Below are 21343 nucleotides of genomic sequence, written 5' to 3'. Positions count from 1 at the left end.
CCTTTCCAACACTGTGATCCTATGGTTCTGTGACAGAATCACAGAATGGCCAGGGTTGGAAGGGACCTCAAGGATCATGAATCTCCAACCCCCCCTGCCACATGCAGGGCCACCAACCTCCACATTTAGTGCTGCCCACGTCCCATCCTATCTGGCCTTGAACACCTCCAGGGACGGGGCATCCATCCGACAGAACCATGGAAAAGTTGGCTCGGAAAGGCTATAAAAGATTTCTTAGAAGCGTAAAACCAAATAAGTGGTTTGGGTTGAAGGGATCTTGTCGCTGTTCATTGCAGGGAGTCGGATGAGATGACCTTTGAGGGCCCCTTCCAACTCAAGCAATGCTATGATTCTACGATTTTTTGCAATTTGCTTAGGGTGGGCTTGTCGGATTTTTCCCAACCTGAGCCACTCCAGGTTGGTCCACAGAATGCTGCAGTGCAGGGATGAGACCGAATTCTTTTCTTTTGCAGGCAGGACAAGCTCAAAATCCACATGCGGAAGCACACGGGAGAGCGACCCTACCTGTGCATCCACTGCAACGCCAAATTTGTCCACAACTACGACCTGAAGAACCACATGCGCATCCACACGGGCGTCCGGCCCTACCAGTGTGAGTTCTGCTACAAGAGCTTCACCCGCTCCGATCACCTCCACCGCCACGTCAAGCGGCAGAGCTGCCGGATGGCGCGGCCGCGCCGGGGCCGCAAGCCAGCAGCATGGCGGGCGGCGGGCTTGCTCTTCGGTCCCAGTGGCCCACCGGTGGAGAAGGCCTTCATGGTGCCGCCAGCACTGGAGGAAGTAGGCGGCCTTCCCATGTGCCTTCCCGGCCCCAGCCCCGAGCACTTTCTGAGCGGGACGAAGGCGGCGTTCAGCCTGCAGGAGCTGGAGGACACCCAGAGGAAGCTGCTGCGGCGAGCACAGCTGGACATGGAGCGGAACGCGGGCATCTTCGCCTTCGCCCTCGGCCACGGCGACAACCTGGCGGCCCAACCCTTCTTCCCGCTGGCCGACCCGTGGGGCACGGGGTTCAACGGCCTGGCGGGGCTGGGCCACGTGGCACCCATCTCTGAGGCCACCAACTAGCCCACGGTGGGGCCGCTGCCTTCCTCCCCGCCAGACTCTGCCGCGCGCTCGGGGTTGGCTCACCCAATGTTGGTGGCTCCGTCCAAGGCTGCTGTTGTCCTCAACGCTCCCAAAATGTCACTTGCCTTAGCGTGGGGCATGGCCATCCCAGGGACTCTCTGTTTGGGGGACACTGGATGCCCATGAGCATTCCAGACTTGGGTTTGGTATGTTACATTCCTTGGCCGTTTGGGTCAAAAGGACTTTTGGGAGGTGTCGGTTGTTTTTTTTTTCTTTTGTTGTTGTTGTTGTTGTTTTTTGTGGTTTTGGTTTTTTTTTAGTTAATTCCTAACTCTGGCAACAAAACTAGTTCTGAAGGGGATCCTGGTTGGTTAGTTCTAAACCATCCAAAAAAAAAAAAAAAAAAAAAAAAGGCTCTGGTATCACCCAGGTGGAATCTGGGTGGAAAAGGGGATATTTTGCTTATTTCTTTTTTTTTTTTTTTTTTCTCCCATTTCTCAATTTCACACTGAGAACCAAACCTCATTTTGAGCATTTTCACTTCAGTTGCTTAAAAAGGTGAAGAAAGATTTGTGGGAGAATCAGAAATGTTTTGAACCGGAGCTTTGGGAAAACAAACCACGAGGGAGTTCTGAAATGAAAATCATTTCAAACCAAAGATTCGGAATTGCTCACTGAGAATTCACCATTGCTGACCATGGATGTTTGTCCTCAATTCACTCTTCCATCTAATTCCTACCTATATGCGGATGACAAAACTCAAAAAAAAAAAAAAAAAAAACGCTTGGGTGTCCCTGAATCTGCAATGCTGGTTGGAAAAAATTCCGATGCACAAATTTTCCTACTGCTGGCATCAAGGGGGCTTTGTGGGGAAGGGGCCACTGAAGATTTCTTGCAGACAGCGCTGTGTACTTGTCAGCAAGTAGAAATAATCTGTGTTCACCGTTTGTTGGTTCAGATCTAAATGTTAAAAAGTGTGGCTTTTCCTTTCCTTTGCTTCAACAAATGACAGGGGACGGGGGGATCGCCGTCCATCTCCATCCGGTCTTTGGTTTGCCCATGGATGGTTCTGCTCTGAAGCAGACGGGGGCGGTGGAGAAAAACATATGGAAAGAAGAAAGAAAACCTTTTAAAGCTGCATTAAACTTTTTTTTCTTTTAACTCTGTGTCAACTTCCTACATGGCAATGTTTTGTAGGGGACTGGTTCCTTCAGGTGTTTATTTTGGAGTCATTGTAAAATATCCAAAGATGCTGAGTACTGTATGATCTACAAGAACTTGAAGCACGTTGGGTTTTTTTTTGTTTGTTTGTTTTGTTTTGTCCTGATTTGTGATTTTGCTTCCTTCCTTTCTTTCTTTCTTTCTTTCTTTCTTTTTTTTTTCTATTTGTCTATGGGGAAAAACATTTGCAGTTTTTCTATTTATAACTATTTTTATGTGATTGCTTTATGTACAAAACAATGGGGAAAAAAAATGAAAAAAGATCAAAAAAAAAAAAAAAAAAAAAAAGGAGAGAGAAACACACACACCGATAAATTTGCCTTAGTTACTCACGGGACAATCACCCTTAACTTTCATCAAAGCTAGAAAGCGAATCAAAATTTTTAAAGAAGAAAGAATTTTACGTATTTATTAAACTCCATGAATCAATGCTGTTAAATCATTAGCAGGACTCAGTGCTCTTGCCTGTGGCCAAGCTGAGAAAGCTGAGCTGCCCCCCAACCTCGGCTCCACCTGTATAAATTTTTGGAAATCCAGAGCAATCACACGTTCTGAAGCACCCCACTGGATGGGGCTGCTGGCATAGCAATGCTGATGGTCACTAATGAGTTAATGTTGATTCTCCCGTGTTGCAATGGGTTGGGTTGTACAGAGCCAGGAACGTGTTTTGGGGCAGGTGGGTGGATGAGAGCAAACCCTATGGTGGTGGCACACGGTGACTCCAGACCACAGGTATTCTGGTGGGTGAGCACGTTTTGGAGCTGACATCTCATCCCATCCCAGCAGCAGAGCACTGTGGAAGGTGCCCAGGGAGCTGTGGATGCCACATTCCTGCAGTTGCTCGAGGCCACATTGGATGGGCTTTATCGTCCCTTCTGAACCAGCTGTTCAATGGTTCTATGGTTCTGTGGTCTTCGAGGTCCCTTCCAGCCCAAGCCATGCTGTGATTCTGTGACTCGATGCTGTAGGACTCTATGCAGCTCACGGGGTGGTGGTCCTTGGTCATCTTACCCCATGTCCAGCTGTGGCAGGTCCTGACAGTGGACACCGCTGTGAACCCATTATTCACATTGCAGCTAAGAAGCTGCAGAATTTCCAAGTAATTTTAATGCTGTTTTTTAAAAGAGGTGCAGAAGCCTGAAGGGTAAGTTGTGGGCGTCAGAAGTGGGACTCACTCCATGTCATTCAAATTCCACACTAGAGAACAGGCACCCTGTGCCTATTGAGACACCCCCGTGCTGATTAGGTATCTTCATCTTTAGGGAAGTGGTTAGTGGGCATGGGTTGGACTGGATGATCTTGAAGGTCTTTTCCAAATTCAGTGATTCCATGACTCTGCCTGCCAAGTGATTTCCATCCATTGGTTGCACAGAAGCAAGCAGGAGAGTGATTTCCCCGTTCAAGTTGGGGATGGACCACCTCCAGCATCATTATGGTGGTCTCTCTTCCATCTGCTCACGCGGTTTGGAAATCTAGCTTGGACTCACTGCACTACTTTTGCAGTGAGTTACAATGAAGCTCCTCACCACCAGTGACAATGCTGGTGTTTGGGCAGCCAGATGTTAGCCAGCCCATCTGGGGCAGGCCAGACAAACCCCACCACCTCCTCAAAGAGAGGTACAGTGCTAAGAAAGCTCTGGTCTCACAAATCTGGCTTCGCAGCTCGCATGGTGCTGAGCATCCTCTCAATGCCTTCATCTTGGGGAGTGAAGTTTTCGTTTTATATTTTAAATCTTGTGGCTTTCAACCCAATCTTATATTCTGGTTTACTTATAATGTCAAAAAAAAAAAAAAAAAAAAAAAGACTTGCAAGGGGAGGGTGAAATGAAAATGTGAAAATTGCTTGGAGGAGCTGTGCGCTAATCAGGCACATGGGAATTGCAGGAAGAAAACCGGCTTTGGGAGATGCTTGTTAGCAGCAACATATGGCTACACTCTGCTCTCGAGCAGCTGCTGTTATCTGCTGGAGCATCCAGAGCAAAAAGGAAAAGAAAAAGAAAGGAAGGAAGCGTGCACTTTGGGAAGCAAGAGGCAAATATACGGAGACCTTTTTGTTTTCAGGAATGCCTTGTGATCGGGTTTGTGGGGTCTGCTGTCACCTTTTGGCACAGCCTGCATTTCCTTGGGCTGCGTGTGACTTCCTTCCCAAGTGGAAAAATCAAATAGAGAAAAGGGAAAAAGACAAAAGCTCTTCCTGCAGAAGATGCCCCATGGCCCTGCTGCTCTCTGCCCCTTTGGCCCCAGGAGCCGTGCCACCCTGCTGGCTGGAGGGAACATACCTGTGGCGTGGAAATGCCTTTTTGTTCATAGTTCTCTTGTGTTGTACTGATGTTTCACACGACTTGCACTATGGGCTGTAGGCAGAATGCTGTCAGATCTCTTGTTCTCTCTTGTTTGGTCGCGACTCCCCTCGGCTAATGAAGCAGCAGACCTATAGATGTCCCTGTTGCACATTTTACACCCCTGGAGGAAAATAAAGTGTTACCGAAGCAGTGAGTGGCTCCGTGTCTTTCCTTTGTGCTGCCGTGGGGCTGGGACATGGGGAATGATGGCGTGGGATGGTGGCATTGCACGAGTGGCTACAGTGCCCTCAGGCGAAGCCCCGCAGGAAAACAGGGGTGCCCTGAGAGCAATTTGGGGTTTTTCTGTCCTCCTTGGTTTTGCTGTCCACGACCTGCCGACAGCTCAAAGCCGCACTGCCCTCGTGTGGTGGCATGGGGACATCTCTGCCACCACAGCAGGGCTGAGGACATCGTCTGTCACCGGTTCCCGTAGGTTTGGGCTCATGGTTGTGTGGGGCAGATGCAATCCTCCACCGGGTCTTATTGCATCTACCAACCAAGGGCTTTCTGCACCCCAATTAACCACAACGAAATAACCTCGTACGGGCTCTGATTTGGGCAGGGCTTTTCCTGAATTAAAAGATTTACCTGCTTTCATTCTGGTGAAAAGATGCCATTGTTAGCTTGGTTTCCAGAGTTAACAGGACTGGGACTTCTCAGCAAGACCATCTTCTGCAATGTTTGCTGCAGTTTTGGCATCTTTTGTGAAACAGTTAAGGCTTATGGCAGGCACCTGAGCTCTCCAGAACATGAGTTCACAGAATCACAGAATGACCAGGGTTGGAAGGGACCTCAAGGATCATGAATCTCCCCTGCCACATGCAGGGCCACCAGCCTCCACATTTCATACCAGCCCAGGCTGCCCAGGGCCCCATCCAACCTGGCCTTGAGCACCTCCAGGGATGGACGGGGCATCCACAGCCTCTCTGGGCAGCTGTTCCAGCACCTCACCACTCTCACAGCAAACAACTTCCCCCTGACATCCAGCCTCAATCTCCCCTCCCGCAGCTTCAAACCATTTATTTTCCCTTGTTCTGCAGTTATCCACCCTTTCAAAGAGTTGATTCCCCTCCTGTCTGTAGGCTCCCTTTAGGTACTGAAAGGCTGCAATGAGCTCACCCTGCAGCCTTCTTTTCTCCAGGCTGAACAAGCCCAGCTCCCTCAGCCTGTCTTTGTAGTGGAGGTGCTGCAGCCCCCTGATCATCTTTGTGGCTCCTCTGGACCCTCTCCAACAGCTCTCTGTCTTTCTTGTTCTGGGGGCTCCAGACCTGGACACAGCACTGCAGGTGGGGCCTCACAAGAGCAGGGTAGAGGGGGACAATCACCTCCCTGTCCGTGCTGGCCATCCCTCTTCTGATGGAGCCCAGGATCCCATTTGCTTTCTGAGCTGCAGAGCACACTGCTGGCTCATGTTAAGCTTTTCATCCATCAGATCCTTCTCTGCAGGGCTGCTCTCAAGGACAGCTCTTTGTAGTCTGTATGGATGCCTGGGATTCCTCTGGCCCAAGTGCAAAACCTTGCACTGTGCTGTGTTGAACCTCATCAGGTTCACCCAGGCCACCTTTCTAGCCCCTCAACGTCCCTCTGAATGGCATCCCTTCCTCCCACCGTGTCGACTGCACCACTCAGCTTGCAGTCATCAGCAAACTTGCTGAGGGTGCACTCGATTCTCCCATCGATGTCATTGATAAAGATGTTACAGAGCACCGGTCCCAAGACAGACCCCTGGGGGACGCCGCTCGTTACCAGCCTCCACCTGGACATGGAGCCATTGATGACCACCCTCTGTCTGTGGCCTTTCAACCAGTTTCTTATCCATCGAGTGGTCCACCCATCAAATCCACATCCCTCCAGTTTGGAGAGAAGGATGTGGTGGGGGACCGTGTCAAAGGCCTTGCTCAAGTCCAGGTAAATGGCATCGGTCGCCTTTCCCTTGTCCACCGATGCCGTCACTCCATCATAAAAGGCCACCAGATTGGTCAAGCATGACCTTCCCCTGGTGAAGCCGTGCTGGCTGTGTCAGATCACACGCTCATTCCTCATGTGATCAAGCATGTCATCCAGGATGATCTGTTCTGTGATCTTCCCAGGCACAGGGGTGAGACTCACCGACCTGTAGTTCCCTCAGCCCCCCCTTTGCTCCCTTCCTTGTAAATGGCAGTGACGTGTCCCTTCCTCCAGGCATTTGGGACCTCACCTGACAGCCACGACTTTTCAAATATGATGGAGAGTGTCTCAGCAACCACCTCAGCCAGCTCCTTCAGAACCCTGGGATGCATGCCATCCGGCCCCATAGACTTGTACACATTCAGTCTCATGAGGTGGTCTCAGACTTGCTCTGCCCTCCCAGTGGGGGGGATTTACCGTCCCGATCCCCACCTGGAGGTTTAGGGATGCTGGGCTCAGGGGCTTGAGAAGTACTGGAATCCTTGCTGCCAGTGGAGACCGAGGCAAAGAACTCATTCAGTACCTCAGCCTTCTCTTTGTCCGTTGAAGCCAGTTCTCCTTTTACATTTACCTAAGGAGGTACATTTGCTTTGGCCTGTCTCTTCTGGCCAGTGTAGCTCACCAAGTTCAGTTCTGCCTGTGCCTTGGCTTTCCTGATCCCACATCTGCCACTCTGAGTCCAGAGTTCTTAGTCAAGACATCTGATGGGATGCTTCTGGTAAGAAAAGACTGTAATGCTTCTTACTTCCAGGGAGAAACTGTGGCATACGCTCATGGCTCCCTTGCAGCATGTGGGTACCTGAGGATGCACTGCCAGAACACTTGATCCTGGCATGGTGTCTTCCAACTCAGCCATTCTATGGTTCTGTGATCTTCAAGGTCCCTTCTAACTCATTCTATGGTTCTATGATTCTCTGCCCCTAGGAGAAGGCTCATGTTCATCAAAGGCTGGAGATCCTGAAGCCCAATCCATCTCTGGATCAAGAGGAGGGAAGAAAAGCAAGAAAATGAGAGATGAAGCAGGGTGGAGAACAGAAACACCTTAGGGTTTGTTTTATGACAGGTTCTGTGTCCTTGCCTCCAGCATCCCTTGCCATCCATGGGGCCCAAAGGCACCGTCTGGCTGCAGATCCCCAGATGGGGAGGGATGCACACAGTGGGGATGTTGCATCCTGCACACCCATGGCTCTGCACCAGCTGCTGCCCTAACTCCCCATATGCCAACCCATATGCTCACTCCACATGAAACATCATGGTAGCGGTTATTTGGAGAGGAAAATGGGCAGCCAGGAGGGACCTCAAGCATCTATTTCTAACTCCTGCTGTGGGCTGGTTGCTACCTATCAGATCAGGTTGCCCAGGGCTCCATCCAACATGGCCTCCAGTACGTTTTGTGAAGAAATCACACATGCAGTATTTTCTAGGAAAGCTCCATGGGTTCAGACAAAGCTCTGAAAAGTGGCATGGGGCAGTGCTGTTCTGTCCCGGTGTCACCAGGAAGGGGCTGGTGGGCTCTGCACCACCTGCAGCCGTGCCATGGGGTGACATGGTGCAGTGTGTTGGGAAAGATGTTGGGATAGCACAGTGCTGAGACCAGGGCTCCTCCTGAGAAGCAACTGAGCTTTCTGCCTTCACTCCTCTCTTTGTAAAATGGAAATGATGACTTGATCCATCTTTGTGGAGGGGATTATGCTTTAATCCGAGGCTCTGTGGCACAGGAGCATACATTAGCCATATCGATTGGGATGCTGCCTGCCTGCTCTTGCTGTGATCACTCTGAGGATGTGGTGGGATTTGTGATGGGAGGAGGTGGGAGGGTTTTGGGAGCTAATTGCAGTGTTAGGGGGCAGCAGGGCAGTGGGCTCATCCCAATCTGGGGGCAGCCTGCTCAGGGGGACATGGGAAATGTTTGCTACTGAGGGGTTTGAGTCTTGCCATGACCTCTCTTAATCTTTGTAAATGCATCACTGCTCTTGGGTGGATGTCTGCTGTCAGCTGGGATATGGTCAATGGCTCCAAGAGCTCAGCTAGGTGCAAAAGTTGGAATAAAGAGAGAAAGAGACAAGCTCTGAGAACAGGATATTGGAAGAAATGGAACTCAGGTTTGAATGCATCATCCTATAAAAGCTGCATCTCACCTGACCAGGACCAGGTGCTGTGATTTAGTGAGGTAAGGGTGGGAGTAATGCCTACAAGCGGAGCAGGTGGGCTAGTAGGAGCTATGGAACCTGAGAGCAGAAAATAATGGGATGCAGAGACAGGTTGACTTGATGCACTGTGAACTGTTAGCTGGTGGATGGGCCAAGACCCATCTTCCAGACTGTCCCAGTCCCATCTTTTGAAAGCCCAAGTAAAAGCCTTTCAGAAATCAGAATAATCATCATCTATTCAGCATTCTTCCTCTTGCTCTTGTTGCTGTGGCATTTGAAGGGAGAACTCAGGCTGCTTTAGGAGTGTTAACTGCTATGTGATGCTTGAAATCCCAATGATGCCCTTGTGTGAAGCCGTGTGTGTTGGTGCTTGGGCAGCCTGGAGAAACTGACATAGCTCTGCAGGTTTTTTGACTTGCTTCACACTCATAAAAATAGTCAGAAACGAGATGGTGCTCTGGTGCCTGCATAGAATCACAGCACAGTTGGGTTGGAAGGGACCTCATAGAACATAGAGTGATTGAGGTGAAAGGTACTTGATGACCGTACAACCACAGCATGCTTGGGTTGGAAGGGACCTTGGAGATCATAGAACCACAGAACAGTTGGATTGGAAGGGGCCTTGAAGATCATAGAAACATGGAATGTTTGGGTTGGAAGGGACCTTAAAATTCATAGAAACATGGAATGTTTGGGTTGGAAGGAACCTTGAAGATCATAGAACCATAGAATTGTTGTGTTGAAGGGACCTCGAAACCCACAAACCCCCAAACACTGCTGTGGGCTGTCTAAAAACCATTCCCCTTTGCCCTATTACTATCAGAACATGCATTATCCAAAATGGGTGAAAACTCTGCCTGGTTCTCCATCTTGCCCAGGTTGCCAACATGAGCAGTGCTGTGCTAACCTGGGTCCAACAAGGACTGCGTCAACTGGCCATACAGAGGTTGGGTTGAGACCCTGACTGTTTTGTCACGAGATCCCCAGGTAGTCATCACCCATGTGAGACAGAACTCAACCCAACCCTGATTTGCAGTTGTCTCTGCTGTTGCGGAACCAAAGCCTCAGAGGATCTGCATGTACATGTCACCTTCCTGTATCTTCATAATTCATCGGGTTTGGTCTGAAACAAGCTTCTAGCAGTATGCTTTTGTTACCGTCCTTAAAACTCAATGCAGAAGAGGTTTATGGTAGTGGTGTTCCCCAGGGGTCGGTGCTGGGGCCTGTCCTCTTCAATATCTTTATTGATGACCTGGATGAGGGCATTGTGCACCCTCAGTAAGTTTGCAGATGACACCAAGCTGGCTGGAAGTGTCGATGTGCCTGGGGGTAGCGAGGCCCTACAAAGAGATCTGGACAGGCTGGATAGCTGGGCTGAAGCCAGTGAGGTTCAACAAGGCCAAATGCTGGGTCCTGCACTTTGGCCACAACAACCCCAGGCAACGCTACAGGCTTGGGGCAGAGCAGTTGGAAGACTGTGTAGGGGAAACGGACCTGGGGATGTTGATTGATGTTCAGCTGAACATGAGCCAGCAGTGTGCTCAGGTGGCCAAGAAGGCCAATGGCATCCTGGCTTGCATCAGGAACGGTGTTGCCATCAGAACAGGGAAGTGATTGTCCCCCTGTACTCAGCTATGGTGAGGCTGCACCTCGAGTGCTGTGTCCACTTTTGGGCCCCTCACTGCAAGAAAGGCATTGAGACCCTGGAGTGGGTTCAAAGAAGGGCGACAAAACTGGTGAGGGGTCTGGAGCACAGGCCTTATGAGGAGCAGCTGAAGGAGCTGGGATTCTTCAGTGTGGAGAAGAGGAGGCTCAGGGGAGACCTTAGTGCTCTTCATAACTACCTGAAGGGAGCTTGTAGTGAGCTGGGGGTCGGCCTCTTCTCTCATGTAACTGGTGACAGAACTAGAGGGAATGGCTTCAAGCTGCACCAGGGGAGATTTAGGCTGGATGTTAGGAAATACTACTTTTCTGAAAGAGTGGTCAAGCACTGAAATGAGCTGCCCAGGGAGGTGGTAGAGTCACCGACCCTGGAGGTGGTCAAGGAACGTTTGGATGTTGTGTTGAGGGACGTGGCTTAGTGAGTACTATTGGTGATAGGTGGGTGGTTGGACTGGATGATCTTGTAGGTCTTTTCCAACCTTAGTGATTCTGTGATTCTGTGATAATTTATTTCACTGTTTTTTCTGCACCAGAAATAATTGCAGCCATATTTATTGCTGGGGGAATGTAGAAATGAAAATGATAAGGGAACAGCTTTGTTTAGGGTAATAAATAATTTATGTTGTAAATTCACCAGAAATCTGAAGTCTGAAGGACTGATTTTTGCTTCCTTCTCTGTCCCAGGAATGAGATGGAGCCTTAACTCTTTTGTGTGGTTGATATCCATGGCTTCTGTCACTGGGATCATCTGTTCAGCTCTTCTACATGGCAAAATGTAGAATTTCACCATGTAGGGGTGGTCATTGGCTGCAATTTCACCATGCAGGAACATGGACTGCCTATGAGTTGGCAACGAGGCAGCTTTTGCATTCAGTGGTGAGATGAGCATCCAAGGAATAATTCCTCCTTTCCTACAACAAATATCACAGGCAGAATAAAACATAATTTTGACTATAGAGAGATCTTTGATGGCTCATTTCCCATCTGCCAGGACAGAGGTTATGCACTGAGCCCTTCTCACTGAACTGGAGGAGATGCTTCTAGAAAGATACCCTAAAAAAAAAAAAACAACAAAGTTTATTAGAAAATGGCAGTTCTTCCCCAGGGTGCCCTTCCCCAGGTTGTAGGCTCAAAGTATGTTTGTGTCCACTTTGGATAATCTTTGCAAGGAGTGAAGAAGGGGAGAGATAATGAAAGCTGGGAGGTGTAACTACAGAGGGAGCTGGAATGGGAGCTGCTGGCTTCTGAGACAGAAAGCAGAGATGTTTTCCATTAGTGAGAAGATATAACATGAGGAGACTGAATAGCAATATCCTCCCATAGCCTAGCCCTCTTCTAAACAAAGAAAGGACATCTGCAGGGACATCGGCACTCAGTGGAAATTGTTATGTCTTGGAAGGAAAAAAAAAAGACTCCCACTGTTTTCTAATTGATTAGTTCAGTACGAACGTGGAGGTCTTGTTTCTATCCTTGGAGGAGCAGGGAGGGCACGAGCCTGTTTCCTCACGTGCACCCTTGCCTCTAGTTTGCAAGTAAGCCTTCACTCAGCAGTTGAATTTTCAGCTGTCACAGAGGCAGAAAGGAGGAAAAAAAATCTGGTAACTAAGCAGGCACCTAAGAATCATCCACAAAAAGACAGGCAGAGACAGTAACCATGACAGTCAGAGGTGGCCAAACAGTAGGCAGCATTTCAACTTGCTTGAGAGCTGTCAGACAGCTGGTGAGGTCTCTGGTTGTGCTGTAAGCTTTTGGAAAGGAAAGTCAGTGCATCAGTTATTGAGATGAGTCCTCATGTTGATATGTATGAAGCTTCTGTCATCTTCCAGGACATGGCCCAAAACCTCAGCTTCTGCAGATGGGAAGATACAAGGGTCTGTGCACTGCTTCCTTCAGGTGAACATCCTTCTGTCCTGGCAGAACAGACCTACAAGGCATGATTTCAATGTGTGTTGTGGCCTAAACACCAAGATCATAACTGTGCACTGCACAAATCTTCTAACCTCATGCATGCTATTCACCATTCCTTCCTCTCTGCTTCTGCTTTTCCTCCAGTGTTTTCAACTCTGTGCTTCAAACCCAATATTTAATCCCTTCTTGGCTATAAGAGCAGCTAAGACTGAGATATGTTGCTTAGAAAACGGTAGGTCACAGCTCCTTGAGGTTTGGAAACTGGAGGAAGGAATGGATGAAGAGGCATGGGTCATCAAAGGCAAAAGGGTAAAAATCTACCTTGGGTTTTATTCACTGTGGTTTGTAGAAGGATGGTTTGGTGTCAGGGAACATTCCCCAGTAGGCATTGGCTGTAGAAGGCATCATGCCTCAGACACACGCCTTGATTTACTGTTCCTTGAGATTATGTTTTTTCCCTTTTTTCCCAAAGCTCAAAGTCATTTCCAAGTCCCTTTCTGGCAACCCCAGGGGAGCTGGAACTAGATGGAACTAGAAGATCTTAAATGTCCCTCGCAACCCAACTGTTCCATGGTTCTGTGACATTTAAGGTATTTCATAATACAAGCTGAGTGGTGCGGTTGACACGGTGGAAGGAAGGGATGCCATTCAGAGGGACCTTAACAGGCTAGAAAAGTGGCCTGGGTGAACCTGATGAGGTTCAACACAGCACAGTGCAAGGTTTTGCACCTGGGCCAGAGGAATCCCAGGCATCCATACAGACTACAAAGAGCTGTCCTTGAGAGCAGCCCTGCAGAGAAGGATCTGATGGATGAAAAGCTTAACATGAGCCAGCAGTGTGCTCTGCAGCTCAGAAAGCAAATGGGATCCTGGGCTCCATCAGAAGAGGGGTGGCCAGCAGGGACAGGGAGGTGATGGTCCCCCTCTACCCTGCTCTTGTGAGGCCCCACCTGCAGTGCTGTGTCCAGGTCTGGAGCCCCCAGAACAAGAAAGACAGGGAGCTGTTGGAGAGGGTCCAGAGGAGAGCCACAAAGATGATCAGGGGGCTGCAGCACCTCCACTACAAAGACAGGCTGAGGGAGCTGGGCTTGTTCAGCCTGGAGAAAAGAAGGCTGCAGGGTGACCTCATTGCAGCCTTTCAGTACCTAAAGGGAGCCTACAGACAGGAGGGGAATCAACTCTTTGAAAGGGTGGATAACTGCAGGACAAGGGAAAATAAATGGTTTGAAGCTGCGGGAGGGGAGATTGAGGCTGGATGTCAGGGGGAAGTTGTTTGCTGTGAGAGTGGTGAGGTGCTGGAACAGCTGCCCAGAGAGGCTGTGGATGCCCCGTCCATCCCTGGAGGTGCTCAAGGCCAGGTTGGATGGGGCCCTGGGCAGCCTGGGCTGGTATGAAATGTGGAGGTTGGTGGCCCCGCAAGTGGCAGGGGGTTGGAGATTCATGGTCCTTGAGGTCCCTTCCAACCTGGGCCATTCTGTGATTCTGTGATTAAGGTCCCTTCCAACCCAACCATGATGCTGTTCAATGCTCCTTTGCACAGCTTCAATCTAGATGGATACCAGGGCGATAAATCACCCCCCACTGGGAGGGCAGAGCAAGTCTGAGACCACCTCATGAGACTGAATGTGTACAAGTCTATGGGGCCGGATGACGTGCATCCCAGGGTTCTGAAGGAGCTGGCTGAGGTGGTTGCTGGGCCACTCTCCATCATATTTGAAAAGTCGTGGCTGTCAGGTGAGGTCCCAAATGACTGGAGGAAGGGACACGTCACTCCCATTTACAAGGAAGGGAGCAAGGGGGCTGAGGGAACTACAGGTCGGTGAGTCTCACCCCTGTGCCTGGGAAGATCACAGAACAGATCATCCTGGATGACATGCTTGATCACATGAGGAATGAGCGTGTGATCCGACACAGCCAGCACGGCTTCACCAGAGGAAGGTCATGCTTGACCAATCTGGTGGCCTTTTATGATGGAGTGACGGCATCGGTGGACAAGGGAAAGGCGACCGATGCCATTTACCTGGACTTGAGCAAGGCCTTTGACACGGTCCCCCACCACATCCTTATCTCCAAACTGGAGGGATGTGGATTTGATGGGTGGACCACTCGATGGATAAGAAACTGGTTGAAAGGCCGCAGACAGAGGGGTGGTCATCAATGGCTCCATGTCCAGGTGAAGGCCGGTAATGAGCAGCATCCCCCCGGGGTCTGTCTTGGGACCGGTGCTCTGTAACATCTTTATCAATGACATCGATGGGGGAATCGAGTGCACCCTCAGCAAGTTTGCTGACGACAGCAAGCTGAGTGGTGCAGTCGACACGGTGGGAGGAAGGGATGCCATTCAGAGGGACCTTAACAGGCTAGAAAGGTGGCCTGGGTGAACCTGATAAGGTTCAATACAGCACAGTGCAAGGTTTTGCACTTGGGCCAGAGGAATCCCAGGCATCCATACAGACTACAGAGAGCTGTCCTTGAAAGCAGCCCTGCAGAGAAGGATCTGGGGTCTTGATAGATGAAAAGCTTAACATGAGCCAGCAGTGTGCTCTGCAGCTCAGAAAGCAAATGGGATCCTGGGCTCCATCAGAAGAGGGGTGGCCAGCAGGGACAGGAAGGTGATTGTCCCCCTCTACCCTGCTCTTGTGAGGCCCCACCTGCAGTGCTGTGTCCAGGTCTGGAGCCCCCAGAACAAGAAAGACAGGGAGCTGTTGGAGAGGGTCCAGAGGAGAGCCACAAAGATGATCAGGGGGCTGCAGCACCTCCACTACAAAGACAGGCTGAGGGAGCTGGGCTTGTTCAGCCTGGAGAAAAGAAGGCTGCAGGGTGACCTCATTGCAGCCTTTCAGTACCTACAGGGAGCCTACAGACAGGAGGGGAGTCAACTCTGTGAAAGGATGGATAACTGCAGGACAAGGGAAAATAAATGGTTTGAAGCTGCGGGAGGGGAGATTGAGGCTGGATGTCAGGGGGAAGTTGTTTGCTGTGAGAGTGGTGAGGTGCTGGAACAGCTGCCCAGAGAGGCTGTGGATGCCCCGTCCATCCCTGGAGGTGTTCAAGGCCAGGCTGGATGGGGCCCTGGGCAGCCTGGGCTGTTATGAAATGTGGAGGTTGGTGGCCCTGCATGTGGCAGGGGAGATTCATGATCCTTGAGGTCCCTTCCAACCTGGGCCATTCTATGATTCTGTGATCTGTTTCTCTCCCTTCCCAACTCCCTCTGCTCACTCAGCACTGAAAGCTGGAAAAAGACACAAATGTTGATCAACCAAATTTTTAAAATTCAGTAGTTAATATCATTGTGATTTAATGTAACGCTCCAATGGAAGTTAATGAAAGATGGACTTGTTCTGAATGACAGAGAAAAAAAGGGAGTAATTACTTAACTGAAGCCTAATTTCATTCATTGTTATTAGGTGGATTTAGATTATTGCTTGCTCAAGATTAGAGATTTGAAGTACACGGCTGAAATCCTCTTTCTAATTCAGAACTGCTAAATCCTTGGGTATTCCTCCATTATTGTGTTTTGATTTGCATCTATGCTCATCTTCAGGATATAACTGAGCAAAACATTTTCTCTTTTCTTCTCTCTTCACTGTTCTTCTATCAGCAAGTGCCGCAGGCACACTAGCACTGACTCCTCAGGGTTGATAATTACAAACTTCAAAGCAAATAATAATTAATTTTATTGAAATAGAAGACACTAACAACATGAAACCAACTAAAAAATATCTTCTAAAGATTTTTTTTGCAAGAAGGACTCCAGACCTTTGTTCTAAGTACGCTGACTGAGATATAAGTGCCCCTGTTCATTGCAGGAGTTGGAGCAGATGATCCTTGAACAGACCTGCCAGCCCACAAGATTCTGTGATTCTATTCCACTGGTGGTGAATGGCACTGGTATTTGAGGAGCTCCTTGACATGCTGCCTGTCTCTCCTCATCATCATTAGGTGAAGAGATGAATTGTTTGAGTTATTTCCATGCAAAGTGAGTCCTGGTGGAGGAGAATTAATTGATTACTTTAGTATCAGTATCATTTGCATGGTCAAGGGAAAAGAACTGTGACATCCAATTTTTCTCACTGATGTCCAACCCACACACTACTCTGGGGCAGTGGGATGTCACATTCATTGTCACATCTCAGCAACTGAATATCACATGGAGACACGAAGCAAGTAGTTCGGGATGCCTTGGGTAGCAGAAGAGGGGACAGTGTTAGGGCAGCTGTTGAACTGTTACCAGCTCTCAGCCAATGGGTTAAGGATAAGGATAGGGGTAGGGATAGAGGTAGGAGTAGGGATAGGGGTAGGGTTAGTGTTGGGACATCTTTTGTGTGTGTGTGAAATGGCCAGAGCTCATCCTGGGAGCCAAGGAGAACAGACAAGCACTCAGGCATTAGATGAGGTATAATCCTGCCTAATCCCATTTCTAAACCCAGTCACTAGAATTAGCGTTATTACCATGAGGACACTACGGCAGATCATTTATTTAACAATTACTGACTCTTTGTGAAGAGGGCAATCCCCAGCCTACAATTGCACACCATCTCCTCCATCTCGCATAGAGGACACGAAGGGACAGAACCAGCAGATACAGTTTGCTACTGTCAGTGCAAATGGCAGCAAAACCATAAGCAGAAGCAAATGTGAAAGACCCTCTGCAGTCCTACAGGGCCAGGAGATGCAGATAGGAAGGTACACAGCAAACCCATTTGTGCTCTTCTATTGCCACGACCCCAGGCCAAGGCTCAGCCCCGCTCCAGCTGCACACTCCCAGCAAAGCCTTGGGTACAGTTTGGGTTGTAGGTCAGGCCAGGGACCATTAGCAAGAACATTTTCATGTTTCCACTTTGTTTTGAAAAAGAAAGTCTTGAGATTTTTGTCATTCCATAGCAGCTGGTATCTCCACTATCCCTATCTGTCTGTAGGGATAAGAGGGTGGTGTTTGGCACCTCTCAAAAGACAAGGCACTTTTAGCTTGCAAATTCTGCACATTTATATCTCTTTTGAACATTACGGACCAAAAACATGCTCCACATACCCTTTTCTGAATACAAAAGACTCTTCAGCTACTGCCTTTTTACCCAATATCCCCACCACCATTTCCAGCTGAGGCCATTATGAAGCCATGTAATGGAGCAGAGTCAAACCAGTTGCTGTGCCCAAGGGAAGGCAAAAAGTCAGGAGATGGGAGAAAATGTCCGGATTCTTTCTTGGCAATGGTCTTATCTGTCTGAAATTGTAAATTGTAAAGATGATGACTGAAAGAGGATTCGCGAGGAAAATATTCTCCCCTATCATTCTGTTAACTCTGTAAGCTGACAGCACGTCACTGCGTCTAGACAGCTTTGTGGGGAGGCTGACAGTTGGCTGTCAAGGACACAAGGTGCTGAGATGCTATGTGCACTTCTCCAGCTCCAGGGGAAATAATGGTGTCAGCAGCAAAAGCATGAGGAGAAAGCAGCCAGGGAGGGGAGATCAGACAGCAGCCAAACCCACTGGGTATCATCTTTTGGGGCACCACCAGGACAGGGCAATTCCTACATGGAGTCCATCAGCAGAGGCATAAGGATAAATGCAGGACATTGTCTTGGGCAGGATGATACCAGGTTCAAGGCATGTCTAGCTGTCTTTCTTAAGAGTGGAAAGAGTTCAGACTGATTTTCCCTCTCCAGACAGCGCAGTCAGCCGTAATGCTGACTGTTCTGTATTGCAAAATCCAGCCTACTGGCCCTGAACTCTGCGTAGAGCACCTGGAACACCTGAGCTGTCAAGCTCAAGCAACTGGGTTCTGTTTCTGAATTACAGATATCCTGGAAAGGATCTTCCAGAGAGGCTGCCCAGAGAGCTGCGGGTGTCCAAGGCTATGGCTGGGGCCTTGGACATCCAGAGCTAGTGAGGGGCACACAGCCCACAGCAGGGGGGACTTTGAGGTCCCTCCCAACCCAATCATTCCAGGGTTCTATGGTTCTGTAACCATCTTCATGGCCGCTTCCAACCCAAACATTCCTTGGTTCTTCTGCTTCTTTTACCTTCAAAAGGGCTTTCTTTCCCCTCATTTTTGGCCCAAATACAAGCTGAGCTTCACAAAATTTAACAATAATTATTGCACCCACTTTGTGGTCCTTTGAGGCTTTGCATTCTCAGGCCACTCATGAGGATCACCTGGGGGCTTCATGTGGTCAAAATGGTCAGTCTCTGCTCTGCAAAAGCAGGGCATCTATCACTTGTATTATAGAAATGAATTGTAGAATTGTTGGAGTTTGAAGGAAAACCTGCCTTAAACTTGCCAAAACTTGCCTTTAATCTTTACTTTGTGCAAGATATTTGCATTAATGATATCAAGGAAAGCACAAGGTCCTTGGAATGCCTCTGATACCATGTACTGTTGAGTCTGAGATCCAAACTACTTTTGTTGCTTTAACCTTCAAGCCAGAGGCTGGATAGCAAGGCACTGACTCTCAAGGATGACACTGCTTGCCTCCAGGCACTGCTGATTACAAACTGCTGCAGATTACTGTTTCTGTAGACTTGAAAACTGATTTATCTTAGAACGAACACATACTGTACTATTACTGCTTTAGCAGGGGAGTTGGCCTCAAGGATCTCTTGAGGTCCTTTCCAAATCCTGCAATTCTGAGATTCTATGATTATTGAGCATTACTCTCTTTGACTTTTTTCATGCTCTTTGCAGCCCACTCCTTTGATTTCAGTTGCTGCTTCTATTGATTTCTATGTAGGGTGCATCCTTCTTGCTCTCTCATAGCTCTTCCTTGCTTTGCTCCCTGCTGTGACACATAAAAGCAGCCTGATCAAATTCTGAATCTGTCCTTTGCAGCCTATGTTATCTGCCTTTCTTACCTCTGGTGCTTAAAACTCTATGATCTGTAAGAGGTACACCTGTAGTTGTGTCTAACTTGCATGAAGATGCTAACTCAGGTTGACTGCAGTTGGGGATTTGGTTTGATCATGTATTACCAGAAAACACAACACTACTTCCATCTTCATCGTCAGTATTACTCAAAAGCATTTAAGATCTTATTACTATCTGTCCTTTCTTTAAAGCATTTAAGGTCTCATTATTATTTGTCCTTTCTTCACCTGTAAATGCCAAAGTCTGAAAAGCCAGAATATCTCCTTTCCTGCGGCTGTAAGCTGTGAGGTTTTCCTACTGCCACATTTCATAGGCGTTGACACATTTCCTTTATAGAGCAATCTGCAAAGTGCAATAAAGACAGACACTCCAGTGGTTGGTATTAAGATGTCCGTTGCAGGAAATCAAGGGTGCACATCTCAACTTTAAGATGTGGCACTGCATTTGGGAAAGCAGTGACTTTAAAAAGGATTTATGGGTCACTTTTGAAAATACTGCGAGCACATATATTCCTTTTTTTTTGTAGTAGTAGTAGTAGTAGCAGTAGCAGCAGCAGCAGTAGTAGTAGACAAGAGAGGAATGTATATCAAGGAGGCAAATGAATACAAGCAGAATCACAGAATCACAGAATCATGGAGGCTGGAAAGACTTCCATGATCCCCAAGCCCAAACCATGGCCACTAAACCATCTTCCCAAGTGACACATCTCCACTGTTCTTGAACACCTCCAGGGATGGTGACTCCACCACCTTCCTGGGCATCCTGTGCCACGGCACTGGCACTCCTGAAAGGAGAAATTGCTTCTAATATCCAACCTGAGCCTCTCCTGGCACAACTTAAAGCCATTACCACTTGTCCTAAAAAAGGAACCGTTATTATCCAGTGTAAGTATTTAAATATAAGTTTAAGATTCCATACTTTAAAAAAGACATTGGAGAAGTAAAGAGGATTTGGAATGAATGTTAAGGTCTGGAAACTTGCCTTGCAATGAGAGACCAAAGAAACTCAGCCTGATTCATTTATTTAAGAAAACCACACAGATGTAATTCACTTCCACTTGTCAAATCCTTACATGCAATGGAAATGTCTTCTTACGGACACGAGTCTAGCAAAATGAAACCTTCCCTAAAGGTATAATGAGCATGATGTTGAAGCTAAACAGATTCCATGCAGATAAACAAGAAATGCTCTCGCTTTCATGCCAGGTTGCTGGATTTCTCCCACCTCAGGCTCATAGATGGCTCTGAGCTGCCCTCTCCACGACTGTTGGCAGTAGCTCCCAGCTGCAGAGATTATGAGCTTGAAAAAAGGGATTCTATTGAGGAAATGATCTGGCTTTTGAAATAAATAATATACAGGAGATGACTGTAATGGTCTTTCTTCATCATAAATTTGAAGATTCTGGTTAAATGCTGACTTTTAACCTCTTAGTGACTTAAATCCTGGAGGAAGAACAGCCCAGTTTTTTATTATGGCCATATTTTTATTTTGTGATGTCTCTATCTGACTAGCAGTAATATACGTTTTATAACTCTAAATAAAAATAAGCAAGGGAGATCTTTGCAGCTTCTCTTTATTTGTGCTACTCATCAAAATAACAACAACTATTTAATTTGATATTGCCCTAAATCACCAGTTTTTGAAAGCACAAATATTCAAAATTCTCAGCTAAAGCTTGGCAAGACCAATAATAACACGGGGAAAACTTTTATCTCAAAGGATTCTAGATATTTCATAAGCTAATAGAGAAAATATATGGAGAAATCACTTCCAACTCTGCTACCAATGTAGCACAGATGGTGTAGAAAAGTGGGGTAAATCTCATTGAGACTAATCTATACAAACATATGCTTAATTAGCATAGTGCATCTCACACAGGGTAAAACAGAAGCAGACTGTATTGCAATAACTGATCATAGCATAAATTGGTTTATTTTGATCCTTCCTTGGGAGGCAGCAACTATTTTTTTTATTGTGCAGATTTCACCATAATGATGAATTAATTTCAGTTTGCTGGAAAATGAAACCAGAAGAAGGGAATAGGGATGGCAAAAAGAAAAAGAAATAAAAAAAAAAATCAGAAGACTGATCGCATTTATGCTGAATTTTATTCTTTTGGCTGATGCCACTGCCTTCAACAGACCCATTCACTACGCAGATTT

General features: G+C 47.9%; 1 protein-coding gene and 1 long non-coding RNA gene across 5 annotated transcripts in view; one reads left to right on the top strand and one right to left on the bottom strand.

Annotated features, from left to right (window-relative positions):
* The window catches only part of ZBTB7C (zinc finger and BTB domain containing 7C), a 104546-nt gene extending 103054 nt beyond the window's left edge, over positions 1 to 1492 (top strand). For all 3 annotated transcript variants that reach the window (XM_090131143.1, XM_031597094.2, XM_090131144.1), the window contains one exon: positions 474 to 1492. In XM_090131143.1, the coding sequence (XP_089987269.1) occupies positions 474 to 1086 (613 nt within the window). In that variant the 3' untranslated portion in view covers positions 1087 to 1492. The remainder of the gene's footprint in view (positions 1 to 473) is intronic.
* Positions 1493 to 10967: 9475 nt separating this feature from the next.
* On the bottom strand, positions 10968 to 15044 carry LOC116231348 (uncharacterized). Of its 2 annotated transcripts, none has more exons than XR_016462131.1 (3): positions 12638 to 15044; positions 11858 to 12332; positions 10968 to 11461 (listed from the first exon to the last, which is right to left on the bottom strand). It is a non-coding gene; the product is annotated as an uncharacterized LOC116231348 (long non-coding RNA). The 2 variants fall into 2 exon arrangements; XR_004167437.2 differs by having other exon boundaries at positions 12023 to 12332.
* Positions 15045 to 21343: the final 6299 nt, after the last annotated feature.

This window comes from Phasianus colchicus, chromosome Z (assembly GCF_987193195.1).
Source record: "Phasianus colchicus chromosome Z, bPhaCol1.hap1.1, whole genome shotgun sequence".
NCBI lineage: Eukaryota > Metazoa > Chordata > Aves > Galliformes > Phasianidae > Phasianus > Phasianus colchicus.
This window is presented reverse-complemented; position numbering and strand designations above follow the sequence as displayed.